This window comes from Scatophagus argus, chromosome 23, assembly GCF_020382885.2.
Source record: "Scatophagus argus isolate fScaArg1 chromosome 23, fScaArg1.pri, whole genome shotgun sequence".
NCBI classification, from domain to species: domain Eukaryota; kingdom Metazoa; phylum Chordata; class Actinopteri; family Scatophagidae; genus Scatophagus; species Scatophagus argus.
Window position 1 is genome coordinate 1,944,921 of NC_058515.1, and position 14,850 is coordinate 1,959,770.

The following is a 14,850-nucleotide window of genomic DNA, read 5'->3' on the forward strand; positions in this document are numbered from 1 at the left end:
TTTCCCAGTAATGGGACTAATAAAGGATGATCTTAATTTATCAATCTCTGTATTGTCGGAGTAAGAACTCTGTTTGCATTGCCAGCAGTAAGTCAGTCTCGTTCCTAGTTAGGGTAGGACTCCGCCAGGGCGGTCCTTTCTCAGCGGTTCTGCTCATGATATTTATGGACACAATTTCTAGGTGTAGCCAAGTGGCGGAGGGTGTCGGGTTCGGTGGCCTGGGGATTCTGTATGTGCTTTTCACAGGCAACGTGGTCCTATTGGCTTCATCAAGCAGTCACCAACAGCTTGCACTTGGATGGTTTGCAGCTGACTGTGAAGCAGCCGGGATGAAGATCAGCACCTCTAAGTCTGAGGCCATGATTCTCAGCCGGAAAAAGGGTGGACTGTCCATCCCAGGTCCGAAGAGTTCAAGTACTTCGGGGTCTTGTTCACTTGTGGAGGACAAATGGAGAGCGAGATTGACAGGGGAATCAGAGAAGCGTTTGTAGTGACGCAGATGCTTGAACGTCTCAATTTACTGGTCAATCTACATCCCAACCTCCACCTGTGGTAACAAACTGTGGACAGTGACTGAAAGAACTGCAAATACAAGCAGCTGAAATGAGCTTCCTCTGCAGGGTGGCTGGGCTCAGAGCTCAGACATCCGGGAGGTGCTCAGAATAGAGCCGCTGCTCCTCTGCATTAAATGGAACCAAGTGAGGTGGTTCGGGCATTTAGCCAGGATGCTCTGTGACGCTAGGTGGTGCTGTTGCTACAGGACAGCATGAATTCTCATTCTTCTCACAAAAGACTTTGTTTTCATGGTGCGGAGCCGCGTTTCTAATTCAATAAGCCTCGCCTCCAGCGCTGCACAGAAACTACATTTATTACATTCACCATTTTCACTCAAGGAGCCAGAGGAATAACCAAACATGTGACACACTGAGCGGGAGAAGGAGAGGGAGACAGAGAAACCATCGCTAGTGAAAAGACTAAGCTAGCTAGCGGAGTTTAACGAACGCTAAACGATGTTAAGATTTGCGTGAAAATCGTGGAGTGAGTGAATAAGTGTACTCATTCAAAGTAACAATGTGAGTAACAATTAGTAGCTGTAGTGGAAACTAAAACAACTGTGATTGATTAAATTAAGGAACAGTACTGAGCTGGGAGTAACACCGGTAACATACAATAACAGTAAGTGGCGTATGACGCTTCCGTAGCAGAAAACATGTTCACATGCTAAATTCTTTTAAGTATGAACTATTTCTTTTCTAGGATGAACCCACTGTGTGACACCGTGAAGTGGGCTGCTATCATCCTGAACTGAAATATTTCAGTTGCAACCCTTTAAACAGAATAAAAACTAGTTGTTGTATGGGTTTTTGGATGACCTTTGTTTTGAAATGCTACGCTAGAGCTTCCCGTAGTTGTGCGACACCGTGGGGTGGTCTATCATGCTGAAAGTAGAGGCATTTGAAATCATTATGGGGGTTGGGGGCTGGCCATGAAGAGTCTTCATGCTACTCAGCAATGCAGAGGCAACTTTACTCTGTTAAAAAGGAGAAGCCTTTATTTTATTTTTTGTTTAAAGACCATTAAAATAAATACTATACAGAATCCAATGTAGAAAATTTGATACACGGTTTCTGTCTCAAAAAGGTTAACAATTCAATAGTCATTTTTAAAAAACAGCACTGACTATACACCTGAAAAACATGACAGTTATCCTTAACCAGATACCAGACCTCATGATGACAGGCAATTAATACGAGAGCGCTTAGAAAGAGTACAGGGATTTGGGAAGTAGGGGATAGGTGCACTTAATCATCTACAATTTGGTCCTTTCATGTCAGTCTGGCCCCCCCTCACAATATTTTGGTGAGGTAGGTTAAAAAAAAAAAAAAAAAAACCCCAAAAAAAAACCCAAAAACAAAAAAAAAAAAACCCCGAAAAAAGGAACAAACAAAAAAAAAAACCCCCAAAAACAAAAAAAAAAGAAAAAAGAAAAAAAAAAAACCAAACCTACACCCCACCACCTCATCAATAATGCAATATTTTTGTTTTAAAAAAATAAAATCTAAATCAACAGCAATGTCAGAGAGATGAAAATCCCACCAGGCTGCAAGGATCAAGAGGCAAAGCATCCACAGAACTTTCCATTATTTTTTAGTCTTCAACTGAATGTTACTGCACAACTGACTGTACAAGTCAAGCACTATGTACAATAGCAATAAAAATATAACAGCAGTAAAGGACCAAAACTGTAAACAGCTCATTCATAATGTAGTTTACTATACAATTTTTATTTATTTATTTATTTTTTTTAAACTGAATATGCCCCGTGTACTCTATCCCCAAAATCCGTCAACAAGATCATAGGTGTGTGTTAAAAGACCATTGCGAGTACACTGAAGAGGTGTTAATACTGATCTGGTCAAATGCAGCACTTCCCTTTAGATCACGGTTGTGGCGAGTCTGAGCTGCAGTCAGTCAGAAACAGTGCAGCAACATGGTGATGCCATGGCTGGTACAAAAATCAGCCACATTTCATAGAAGAATCAATATTTTTATGTTAGCACTATGCAGAGTAATAACTGGGGCAGGGTATTCATTTAAAGTTAAGCCTTCGCTAACAGCCAGAGCTAGAATACTTCTAAACATCTTTTTTTTTCCCCTCCCAAATGTGCTTCTAGAAATGCAGTTGTGTTTTTTTCCCCTCCCTTGTAAAAGTCAAAAAGTTCTAATTGTTTAAGAGGAGTGGTTAGCTGTAGGAAGAATTTAGGTGCCAATACAGGGTCAAGGACTATGACAATGCAGATGAAGCAGGTCAGTAAATTCATCTTTCCAACAAGGCCAAAACTTACAAGTAAGGAACAACGGCTGCCATTTTCTTCCCCCTTTCCTTCAAATGGAAAGTCATGGTGGAATTTAGCAAAAGTTCTTAGAATTCAGATAGTATAAGAAACAAGATTCAACTTCTAAAATAAACAGGATGGGGTGAATGAAGTTTTTGCAGTTTCCTCTAGATAAGATCTGCCACATTCATGGGCATCTCCTCAACGGTGGTGTTGTAGAAGGTCTCGATATCCCTCAGGGTTCGCTTGTCATCCTCCGTCACCATGTTGATGGCTACGCCCTTTCTGCCGAAACGACCACCACGACCAATCCTGACAGACGAGGTGAGGGAGAGAGAAACAAAAACTGAGCAAACAGCATCTAATGGCACCAAACAGCACAAGTAAAGGGCATTTATGTCATACAGTACAGAAATTATGGGATTTACAGATTAAAAGGTTGATGTCAGACAGAAGCGTTTGGAAAGTTGGGCTGTGCAAGGTTTGAAAGTACTGTGCATTTTCAACTATTATAAACATTTAAATTTCATTTACTTTGAATGAAAGATAAGTTGCAATTAAAGTCAATTGCAATTAAGTCATTAGTGGAAGCAATTACCAAAGAAAACCTGTCCTGTGACATCATGATAGGGACTCACTTGTTATTAAACTGAAGTTCTGTCACCACATATTTCAGGAAGATAAAAATTTTAAACTTTTAGATTTGAGTCAATCCCAAAAATTGTAGTTGATTTTATCTTCCATCTGAAAAAACGCCAGTGAGTTTGCAAAACTTCACATATGTTTACTAATCTAGGCTGAGAGATTGGGCTGCGTTATTAACACCGCTCCATCATAAAAATGCCTCAGTGCTGTTGGAAATGTTCAATACGATTATATATCCTTTATAGCTCATATTTGTTTTGCATGCATCTATAACACAACAACCCTAGAAATCACATCATCATCAGTGAAGGGCCATCATGCTGTGTAATGAAATTTAAAAAAAGATTGATCTTCTGGAACTTCCATGTTTCACTCAGCTTAAATTCATAGATAAGCAGTTCTAAAAACTGTTAAGACCAACATGTATTATTTGGGAAACATCACGTTTGTTAAATGTAACCGAATTGGTGTCTGAGTCATAAGAAATCATAAATTCAATTAGAAGGTGACAACTACTGCAAGCTCAGCACCATTAGATTTAAGGTTAACAGAGCAAAAGAAGCTAATTGCTGATGTGCCCTGGATCTATAACAAACGGAGCTATATGGACAATAAATTTAGTCCTCAAAGGGAATTTACATATACACTGATCAGCCACAACATCAACACCATTGACAGGTGAAGTAATTAACATAACATTAGCTGCAGCCTCCCCCTAGCTGGACAATGTGTCCCATCACATTTTGAAAATGGCTCAGGAACAGCTTGATGACCACGACGGCCTACAAACTCCCCACTTCCTAACCTGATGGAGGATTCTCCCGACAGGTCAGGGAGGTGGGACAGTTATGTGGAGGGAGGGTTGTTTCAGCTTATTCTGACGCATCCCACAGATTCCCGATCAGGATGGGGAATCTAGGGAGTCTGCAAGCCATTGTTGTGGTCCTTGAGACATTTCTGTCCTCCTGTACAGGAAATGTGATGGGAGTGCACTGTCCACCTGGGACGAGGGTTGCTGCTAACAGGAAGACCTGTTGCCATGATGGTGATGGGAGGGTGTATTTGTTCTGCAATGTTTAGGTGGGTGGTGAGTGAGGTTTTTACCTGTGGATATAGTTCTCCCTATTGGTCGGCAGATCGTAGTTTATAACTAGGGACACTTGCTGGACATCAATACCTCTGGCCTGAGGAGGAACATAACCATAAGTTACATATAACACACGAGAACACCTAACATGAAAACACTGTATGATAGATAAGAGGTTAATGCACATCCAGTGTCAGCTGAAACACATTGACAGCAGCGTTTATAGTTGAGTATACATAATTCAGCAGGAGTTTGATAGCTCCTAGAAAGTCTAAGAAGTACTGACTGAGTAATGTGCCAATTAGTTGAGTCAAGGACTTAAAACCCAGCCACAGTGGAGGGCAGATTCAACACTCCAGCACTGCAGATAGGAGGAGAGGTAACCTTGGCCTGCAGAGTACTCATCCTCAAGGCAAGCCCGATATTTGTTAAACAGTTCACATTTGACTGAAGCCAGTATGGTCAAATGACAATCACTTGTGCACAACAGATGTTCTGTGTATAGCTGTTATGCTACAACTGTAAACTGATAATAGTTCAAATCAGTGCATGTACATGTATGATGCGTTTGTATCGACGCTGACAAAAACTATGACCTGGAAAACCACTTGAGTTGCTGAAAATCAGCTAGATGAGGGATGAGTCTAGCAAACAGTGTAAAAGGTTATTATTGTACATACCAGCAGGTCAGTGGTAATGAGGACACGACTAGAGCCAGAGCGGAACTCTCTCATGATCAGGTCTCTCTCTTTCTGGTCCATGTCACCATGCTACAAGACAAGATTGGAGGACACAAGCGGAGACAAAGTCAAACTTAAGATGTAGACCTCAAGTACACTCAGAACAGAAATGCATCCAACTCCAACTGATTACAAAGCTGGGACAGTGCACATATTCAGAATGAAATCAGGGCCCATATAGTAGTCTTTATACAATCATGTTTCATAAAGTGAACGTGCCCCATCCCCAAGCTTCTTGAGAATGTCCCTTTAATACCAATTCACCCATATCTCTGAAATGTATCAAGCAGGTGTTCTGACCATTCCATGCATTTCCCAGATTTTTTAAAATTATTATTATTATTGTTTTACATAGCATCCCATATAACCAATTACAACCAAACTTATCAGTAAAATGAACACTTGAACATGCAGTGAGATAAGAACTACCTAAAATGACAGTCCACCTTTGGGAAAAGCTTGTGTTCTTCAGTTTTTAGATTGATTAAAGTCCCTATACTGGATCTCAAGACCACCGAGCGATCCAAATGTTATTTTTGGGGCGCTCTACTGTCCATTTTTATATAGTCACTGGTTTCACTACACATCTGCCAAGTCAGGACATGTTTGTAGATCAAAATTTCTGCCTACTGTGGTACTTGGACCTTTAACAAGGTACAGGGTGTCCAAACATATTTCAAGCAATGTTTTATTCCTGGAAGTGGAAGCTCTTACCAGAGCAGAGACAGTGAAGTCTCTGGCATGCATCTTCTCAGTGAGCCAGTCCACTTTCCTCCTCGTGTTGATGAATATGACCGCTTGCGTAATGGTCAGGGTTTCATACAGGTCACATAGTGTGTCCAGCTTCCACTCCTGCAGACCATCACAAGGTCAGTTAGACAGCAAGTGACACAGGTCACCACTGAATTCTTATCCAATACAGTGGTAGTCAAGTTGTACTCATTAAAAGACAAAAAAACAACACTTCCAATACCAAAATCTTATCCCTTGCCTAAAGATTCTGCATTCATAGGCAGATCTGTTTATAGAGGTTTCACTTTTGTCTACAGTGCATTCTGTAAAGGAACTTTTAAATTCAACTTTACTATCTTCAAACCCCCTAAATACAGTACAAAGTTTCTCTACCTCTTTCTCCACATTGATGTAGAACTGACGAATTCCCTCAAGGGTCAGCTCCTCCTTCTTTACCAGGATTCGGACCGGTTCACGCATGAACTTCTTTGTGACCTCCAAAACATCAGCAGGCATGGTGGCTGAAAGTAAGACCACCTATACAGACAAGGTAAGGGGGAAAAAAACAATTAAAGGCTAATCAGACTCAACCAGTTCAACATGTTCTGTCACTTTGCACCAGTAGCTAAATGTTGGCAGCTCATTTGTCCGTACACATGCTCTTGCAAAATTCAATTGAAAGCTATTTCATGTGAAGCAATCTGTGCTGGTACCTGTACAAATTTTCCAAGTGTTAATTTCAGAGAATCCCCCCCCCCCCAATTATATGAATGCAACATTGTGGTTTTACCTGGGTACTGCTTGACAGTTTCAGAAAGATGTCATAGATCTGGTCCTTAAACCCTCGACTAAGCATCTCGTCAGCCTCGTCCAGCACAAACATTTTGATGTGCTTTGAAGCTTTATGAAAAGAAAAAAAAATGTTTGATTAGCATCCTCATTCTTGCAGTGTGCACATATCAAAAGGCTGGATATTGAAATACTAGTGAAGGTGATCAATACACTTGTTCAACAATCTTCTATAAAGGGCATCTGGTCTAACACATGGTGTTGTAATATTGGGGCGGTCTGGCTTGGTGGCCAGTCTCTTCGACCAACCACAGAACAAGTTAACATTCGATGTCCTGAAGATTCCAGACAAAACGCATGTTGCACGTCATACCCCTTTCTACCCTGTCCCATCTAATTAATACCAGAACAAAATGCAGAGGGCTGTCTTGGTAGTGCATTCGGGTACTGGTGAGATTCTGAAATAAAATCCAGAAAGTCCAATGGGCAAGTATTACAAATTGTCTCAGACATCAATGCAAGGCATACAAGTCTAGAAAGTGATCTGCTCCACTCTTAACAGTATTACTGCAGCAAAGGAAACCGACAATCTAGAATGTTGTATATACACCAAATTAGAGTATTTATTAGAAATGAACATTGTTGTATGAAACAAATTAATGGTAAATGAAGACTAGGGATCTGCAGAGACCCTGGCTGCAAAACACAGCATAACCACAGTGCTAATGTGATCCAAAAGACTGCAGGACCAAACAATACTGTATGACTACTGCATCATTTAATCAAAAACATTAAAAAAAACATCAAACTTGCAGGGATTTTTTTTTCTTTTTGCTATGCTTGCTTTAAATTAATTCAAAGCATGAAAAGAGCAAAAAGAGCAGCAACACATTAGCATTAGTAACAGTATACAGAGTATGCAGAAATATCCCAATTTGTTAGACATTTAATAGATGTTGTACTTACAATTGAAGTTTTGTAGTAATAAAACACATGCTTTTAATCATGTCTTTTCATGAACATTATGCTCATAAAGACTCAACCGTCAACACCAGGTAATGACTCCCTTTCAGAAGAGCGATGAGTGCTGTATTCAGAAGTAGTGATTTATGATCATGTCTCTGTAGCCCTGGTGTGTTAAAGACCCTAGATAGCAAAACGCAACCCAGAGCAACAACACCACAGGGTTTTACAGAGTCAGCTGACACGCATGGGTTTCATCATAATACAGCAGTACAATTTTGCAGAAAGCTCTAAAAGGTTGGTTTGACTCATCTTGGAAAATGTGCCATCTGTCACAATCAATCTTCTACCTCCCCCAACATGAACAAATTATTTTTGCATGATTACTTACAAAGGTTCCTGCGGGTTAACATGTCGAAGACACGGCCAGGGGTTCCCACCACAATGTTAGGGGCTTCGGCCTGCAACTTCTGAACTTCACTGCGAATGCTGGTACCTCCGATGCAGGCATAGCAGCTGGCCCCCATGTAGTCACCCAGGGACAACACCACCTTCTGGATCTGAAGTGAAAGAAACACTTTGAGTTACATTTTAGGTAATTATCAATAGGCAGTTTTTCCTCGCCACTGTTGCCAAGTGTTTGCTCAAGGAGGAATGTTGGGTTCTCTGTATTACAACTTAAAGAGTTTGGTCTAGACCTGCTCTAATTGGAAAGTGTCATGAAATGGTGCTATATAAATAAACTGAATTGAATCAATACATGTTCAAAGGCACATCAGTCTATGTTGGCTTATGACTGAGGTCACAACAATATATATAGCAATGCTTGTGCATTCATAATTCAGCATCAAAATGATCACCTTATTTATTTGCTCTAACAGCTACTACAGAACATAGGTTTTCATACAAGAGCAGCAGGAAGACTCTTCTTCCACTACTTTGCTTGAAGTTTTGTACCCTACCTCATAGTGCACAAAGTTTTGCATCACCAGCTTTACTTAAAGTACTAAACAAGATAGTCAACCTGCTCTTCAGCTTCTAGTAAAAGCACAATACTACAAATATACACAGACTGGAGGACTCTGCATCCAAAATCTTGGTCAGTTCCATAATCTATGAAACAAAATCCCCCCCTTAAATGAGCTTTATTGTAGGATTTCCCCATATGGTTTTATGTTTGACAGTGATCTCACCTGCTGGGCCAGCTCCCTAGTGGGAGCCAGGACCAGAGCCTGCGTGTCTTTCAGCTCCACATCAATTTGCTGGAGGATGGAAATGGCGAAGGTGGCAGTCTTCCCAGTGCCAGACTGGGCCTGAGCGATTACATCGTAACCTAAAAACACAACAGGGTCTTGGGTCACCAATGCATCTATAGCAGTCATACAAGAAATCTACATATAAAAGCAATGCTACAAGGTACATCACATTGCAGCTAGGCCTGGCACAATAAAAACATCAATTTACCATACATATTTATATACTAGAACATAGTTAATTAAGTCACAAAAAGGCTATATATATGGTTATTTAATACATGGAAATAATTCCCAATTATTCCCTGACCACCCAGTGCCAGTCAATTTCATTTTCTTGTGAGCCAACAGCCTTCAGTCAGGACTGGGTTGCACTGGGTTCCCTCCAGGAACACTTTCTTTTAGCCAAGGACTATAATTGGTGCCTTGCAGTCATAGGACTGGTCAAGTTGCAATTTACATTCATCTATGTCCAACTCGGCTTGTAGTGACAGAGCTTTGCCACATGGTCCAAATATCAGATGAAGCTCAGTATCAATAACATCTGACAAATTTTAAAATATAGAGGCTTCTCTCACACCTCACGAGGATATGGGGGGGGCAAAAGATTTTTGGCTGTAAAAGATTCTGGTGATCCATGACACTAATTGAGTTGAGCCATTTTAGCATTATAGTCTTGAGAGACCCTAGAAACAATGTATTTTTTTATGTTCAAATGTAGATTGGATTTTAAATGCGTGTAGTTTTTCCATGCAAGAACAATATTGTAGATATCTGGAATGTCCATTCGAAATATCAAAAATGTAATTGTGGATATCTGAAATAGATAAGGATTGCAGATTTCTAGTAAGGTAAGAACACAACACAATTTAAATATTCTGTTACCACTGCAGTGTAAATATAGATGCAGTACAAAAAAAAAAAAAAAACTTCATCTGAAAACACCCCATGCTACATGGGCAATTAAACTGAGAAGGCGAGCTCCAAAGCACTGTGTAAAGAGAAATCTCTCGTCCTCAGGTCTGTCACCAGATGTCGACAGAGACCCAGACTGGACAAACCAACATGGCTGCTGAGGCCTCACTAATGAGTGCAGATTGCTACTGGTCCAAAACTCATGAAAGAAACCACAGTAACTTAAATCAGCTTTGGGGGGCAAAGAAAAAAAAACTAAATTGCTGAAATATTTTGGCAAGAACAGATTCATCAGTGGGACTAAAATGTGAAGCTCAATTATTACTGCTTGGAAATGGTCTGGGTTTTGCATAACATACTCATAATGTTTGCATTCAGAAAACTCAGAATTTCAAGTTTCCAGCAATACCAAGCAGGTAAATGTAAACCAACAATGTAAACCTGTCTTTAGAATACAACTTGTCCTTACATTTATGAAGTTTGTATGAGTATTGTTAAAATACACCGCAAGACAGTTTGTACAACATTCAGTTTATTCATTCTGAAAGCTTAATTCTGCTAGCTTAGCTTATTGATCAGCAATCACTTCCACCTCCCCCTCTCTCCCCCGTGCTTCGTGTCCCACATGTTGAGCTATTCCTCCGCCTCCTTTAGCGAGACTGAACTGCTGGCTGAGGATAAGTGTAAATACAGTAAAATGGTAATACATCTTGGCAGTAATGACATCTGGCTGCAGGAGTCGGAGCTGCAGTCGTACATGCCTCACTGCACTTCCATTACAACAGTTATCCACCCTAATAACCAGAGACAGGAGTTCTACATAAAAACCTAACAATAACACCACAGTTCAAACGGGAGAGTTAAAAGTTGACTTTTGAGCACTAGATCTCTGTCATCTAACACCATTTTAGGAAATGACATAATCAGATCATGATATAGATTTATTTTGTCTAACTGAAACCTGGCTCTGTTCTGAAGAATGCGCTAGACTAAATGAATCCACTCTGCACAGGTCATATTAATACTTACATTCCTCGAGGCACTGGCCAAGGAGGTGGAGCTGCAGCCATCTTTGACTCAAGCCTAGCAATGAGTCCAAAGCCTAAACTCATATGCATATACTTTAGTATTACACCCCAGTAAAAGCAAACACTGATGCCAACCATAGCTTCTCTCAAACTGATCTTGCTATGGACTGTGCTGCAAGCTCATTGAGGAAAAACACCCGACTGAGATCCACAAAATAAAGCAAAACACACAAGCTGCACAAGTGTAGCTGTTAGTGGAGGTTAAGTGTGGTGCAGCTGCACTACAAGGCAGAGCAGTAAGTTCTATTGAGGAAACAAAAACCTGAAAAGAAAAACAGGTCACAAAAAGCCTGGCCAGGGGGCATGTGACAAAATACATCAAACACATGCATACAAATACCAAAAGTTTAGGGCAAAACAGGTAGACCTTACTCACCCTTGATACAAGGGACAATTGCTCTCTGCTGGATAGCGGAAGGCTTCTCAAAACCATAGGCATAAATTCCCCTGAGCAGAGCCTCGCGCAGACTCATCTCATCAAAACTGTCCACAATCTGATCCCAGTTGCTCTGGAGGGAGTAAGGCAAATGAGTAAAGAACACTTGCATGCTGCTTCCATAATGCCCTAAATATAAATGTTTTAAAATAAAATGATACTTAATGCCACCGTTTCTATTACAGTCCAGTCATGGGCGACTCACCTCAATGATCCCATCTGGCTCCATGCCCTCTGGGCCATTGTCTCTGAGAACGGCAAGACAATAAAATCAATGTGCAAATTCCTCGCAAGCGTGCTTTTACACCACATCCGAGAACAATTGAACATTCATCGACCAAACGGGTTGCTCACACAAATGTTGGCCTTTAGTCTCCAATTCTGCATCGCCACGGACACCATGACACGTGAGCGCTACTATTGTCTCAAATCTTGTTTAATCAACCAATGTATGTAATCATATGCTACTGCACATAATACGGTAAAACTCAGTTTTCATGGCTGTTAGACTGAATACATATATATGTGCATATATATATATCTCTCTATATAAAAAAAAATTCTCTTTGTGCTTGTAGGCAAAGGCTTCTGCGGAAGTCCGCCATTTCTACAACAGGCATTCAAGATGGTCGTTTCTCCAATCAGGGCTGAGAAGTCTGAAACTAATCGATGGGAATAAGTCAACTACCTGGGACACAATATGCGATTAATATGATTTGAAGTAATCAAATGCGAATGGTGGATTTTACTCGTTTCCAGAGCCAAATTTGCTATAGTAAGATAAGCTCAGGCGGTGGGTTGTAGCCACAGCCAACAGGCCCCGCGTGTCTTTTATGGCATCTAATTCGATTTGTCAAGTGAATTAAACCCATCAATAATGTGTACACCGGGAGAAGTCTAGTACTTTCTTCCTGAATGCACCACGTATTTCCACCAACAGCAGCGTTAGTGAAAAAGCCTCAAATAGCGCCTAGCGGCCTACACTACCAGCAGTGGCCATGCCGCCGAGTAACACTACCACGACCATGTGCGCTCGTCGTCCATACTGAATGAATATCTTTAGCTATACATCACAAACCGCGAGAGAGTCGATTCACTGTAGGACACGTAGGTAATTCCTTAGTTCCAACACACCAGTAGGTTTTATTGTTAGTACACTGGTGACAGAAGCATTAGCAACAGAACGTGGGAAGGCCTTGATCCAAGTCGCTAACGTGCTAACCGCGATGCCGGCTGCCATTTAATTTACTTCAGTTACGTTCAAAACCAGCAGCGATAGCCAACATATATGCCACATGAAACAAACTTGCTGGCGACAAATCGTACTTTATACGTGACAAAAAAACTAATACTAAAACTAGTTCGCCGTATTGGTTTATGAAATGTGAAGAGCTGCAAAGTTGGTCTGAGGCAGGTTATCGGCCGGCTTGAGCGTTAACGTTAGCCGATCAAAGAAAATAACGGCACGCTTCGCTCAACGTCTACATAGCGAAGAGCCATCCATAACAAAGACACACTTACTACTACTGACGTAAACAAGAAAATCAAATTTAAAATGCGACTACAAAAAAATTTCGCCTCACCCGTTATCATATTCAGCCGACATTATTCCAAAGAAAGAAACTGCGGCAGAAATGTCTTATATACGTTGAGCGCACAAAGAAGCTTTCTTATTGCAACAGATGGCCGTCATTTAGCTGTAATCCCGCCCACGAAAACATGTGATTGGTCAATATGTACGTTGTGTTAAAGTGGGCGGGCCACAGAGTGCGTACGATTGTCCTATTGTATGTATAACTATAAGGCGGAGTTTACGTTTTATAAGCACAATATTTGAAAGATAAGCTCTTTTCACCCCCTGCTACACTTAAATATTATATGGCCATCATTCTCGGTTCAGTCATTCGTCAATATGGGCAAAAACCCTGCAGTAGCCGCAATATAAATCAGCTCGTTCGAGATGAACTGGACCTCGCCTGGAAAGAAGACGAAAGCAGGCCGCTTTCAGTCAGTACAGGAAGTTATAGTAACTCTCACATCCTGTTTGTTTTCATTCTGATTTATTCATATTAGAACCATATATCAGTTTGTACAGAGTCTCCAGTTGTTTCTTCTTTGAAAGTGTACCCTGCTAAAATGCTACAGATGGCGATATGTGACTTTTTTGACAATCTGAACTGCACATGATTGGATATTAGCACATTGTTGTTTTATCAAAGCTGCAACAACTATGTATTTTTCAAAATAAATTGCCCAATGATAGCTAATCCAAGTACGTTAAAGGACCTGCCTTCCATTTCCACTATTCTGATATGTGTATGAGTGTATGAGAGAAAAAAATGTAATATACACAATCCATGAAAGAGGCTATTGTGTTATGGTTTCGATTGCAGGACCCAGGATGTCAGGAACATTAAGGTCAAAGTGTCAACAGAAAGAACTAGACTCATGCAAAAATAAGGAGTAACAATAAATCAGAAACTCATGTAAGAAAAAATAAAGAACATAAGGAGACAATGAACGTCAGTCAGTGGTTGAGAGCAAAATACTCTTTCAAAGCCTTCTCCACACTGACAGAATTACTGAACGCTTCATATTATAAGTTAATTAAAATAGTACTCGGTTAAAATTAATAGTACTTGAAAAGGTCACTAAAACTTAGAAAATTCCAGAAAAAGCATTTGGGACCTAACTCATTGTACATGTTTTGGTTTTTTTGTTTGTTTGTTTTTTTGCCATTCCAAGGGCCTGTTTAACTACAGATAATATTTACTGTCTTATTCTTCACTGTGGCCCCGAACAACATAAGGCAACATGAATATAAACTGTAAATAAAATGTTTGCCCATTAGAAAATTTGCACACTGCTCATAGGCCTCTATAAATGCAGGATTTCGTGCAGGTACACCCTGTCAGCTGTGACATAAGCTAGCCTCTCATATGAGTGGATGAACTGTCCCTTTAAAAGCCTGTTTATTTTGTCTGCCATTCTTCATCTCATGTAACCATGTGACTGTGGCACCCAAGTGGAAAAAAAAAACAAAAAACATAACACAGCCACAATTAATGAAATGTTAACCCTCAAGTAATTGCCAAAAAATCCTGAATTTATTTATTTGCTGGGAAATAATTTGTAGTAAAAATATCTTAAATTTTGTACATGTGTATTTGGAATACTTAAAATTACTTATGTCATTCTTAAACAGGACACAATTTGATCCCCAAGTTAAAAATGTAGGGTAAAAACATCCTGTCAGGTCCACCAAAGGACTCGATGTTAACTACGCATTTGCATTAGTATCTCGAGGAAAGACGATGCTTCAGTGTCATAAAGATAAAAAAAAAAATAAATAAAGGCATCTTTAA

At 40.2% G+C, this 14,850-nt stretch overlaps 1 protein-coding gene, 1 long non-coding RNA gene and 1 other non-coding gene across 3 annotated transcripts; 1 reads left to right on the forward strand and 2 right to left on the reverse strand.

Moving 5' to 3' along the window:
• Positions 1 to 2,125: 2,125 nt before the first annotated feature.
• eif4a1a (eukaryotic translation initiation factor 4A1A) lies at positions 2,126 to 13,185 on the reverse strand. Its single transcript, XM_046380712.1, has 11 exons — positions 13,069 to 13,185; positions 11,691 to 11,733; positions 11,426 to 11,558; positions 8,987 to 9,126; positions 8,185 to 8,353; positions 6,832 to 6,941; positions 6,435 to 6,578; positions 6,024 to 6,161; positions 5,250 to 5,339; positions 4,587 to 4,666; positions 2,126 to 3,149 (listed from the first exon to the last, which is right to left on the reverse strand). The coding sequence occupies exons 1-11, from the start codon at positions 13,089 to 13,091 to the stop codon at positions 3,005 to 3,007; spliced, it is 1,215 nt and encodes a 404-aa protein (XP_046236668.1). The 5' UTR covers positions 13,092 to 13,185; the 3' UTR covers positions 2,126 to 3,004.
• On the reverse strand, positions 7,920 to 8,059 carry LOC124055120. Its single transcript, XR_006842580.1, has one exon. It is a non-coding gene; the product is annotated as a small nucleolar RNA SNORD10 (small nucleolar RNA).
• On the forward strand, positions 11,554 to 12,555 carry LOC124054558. The gene is made up of 2 exons (XR_006842395.1): positions 11,554 to 11,892; positions 12,064 to 12,555. It is a non-coding gene; the product is annotated as an uncharacterized LOC124054558 (long non-coding RNA).
• Positions 13,186 to 14,850: the final 1,665 nt, after the last annotated feature.

Bases quoted from the DNA above. Each gene is read 5' to 3' on its own strand.
- eif4a1a (XM_046380712.1), bottom strand. From the start codon at position 13,091: ATGTCGGCTGAATATGATAACGG. The intron at 11,734-13,068 runs GTGAGGCGAAAT...TGCCGTTCTCAG, and splicing joins TCGGCTGAATATGATAACGG to AGACAATGGCCCAGAGGGCA. The intron at 8,354-8,986 runs GTGAGATCACTG...CTTTCACTTCAG, and splicing joins CTAGGGAGCTGGCCCAGCAG to ATCCAGAAGGTGGTGTTGTC.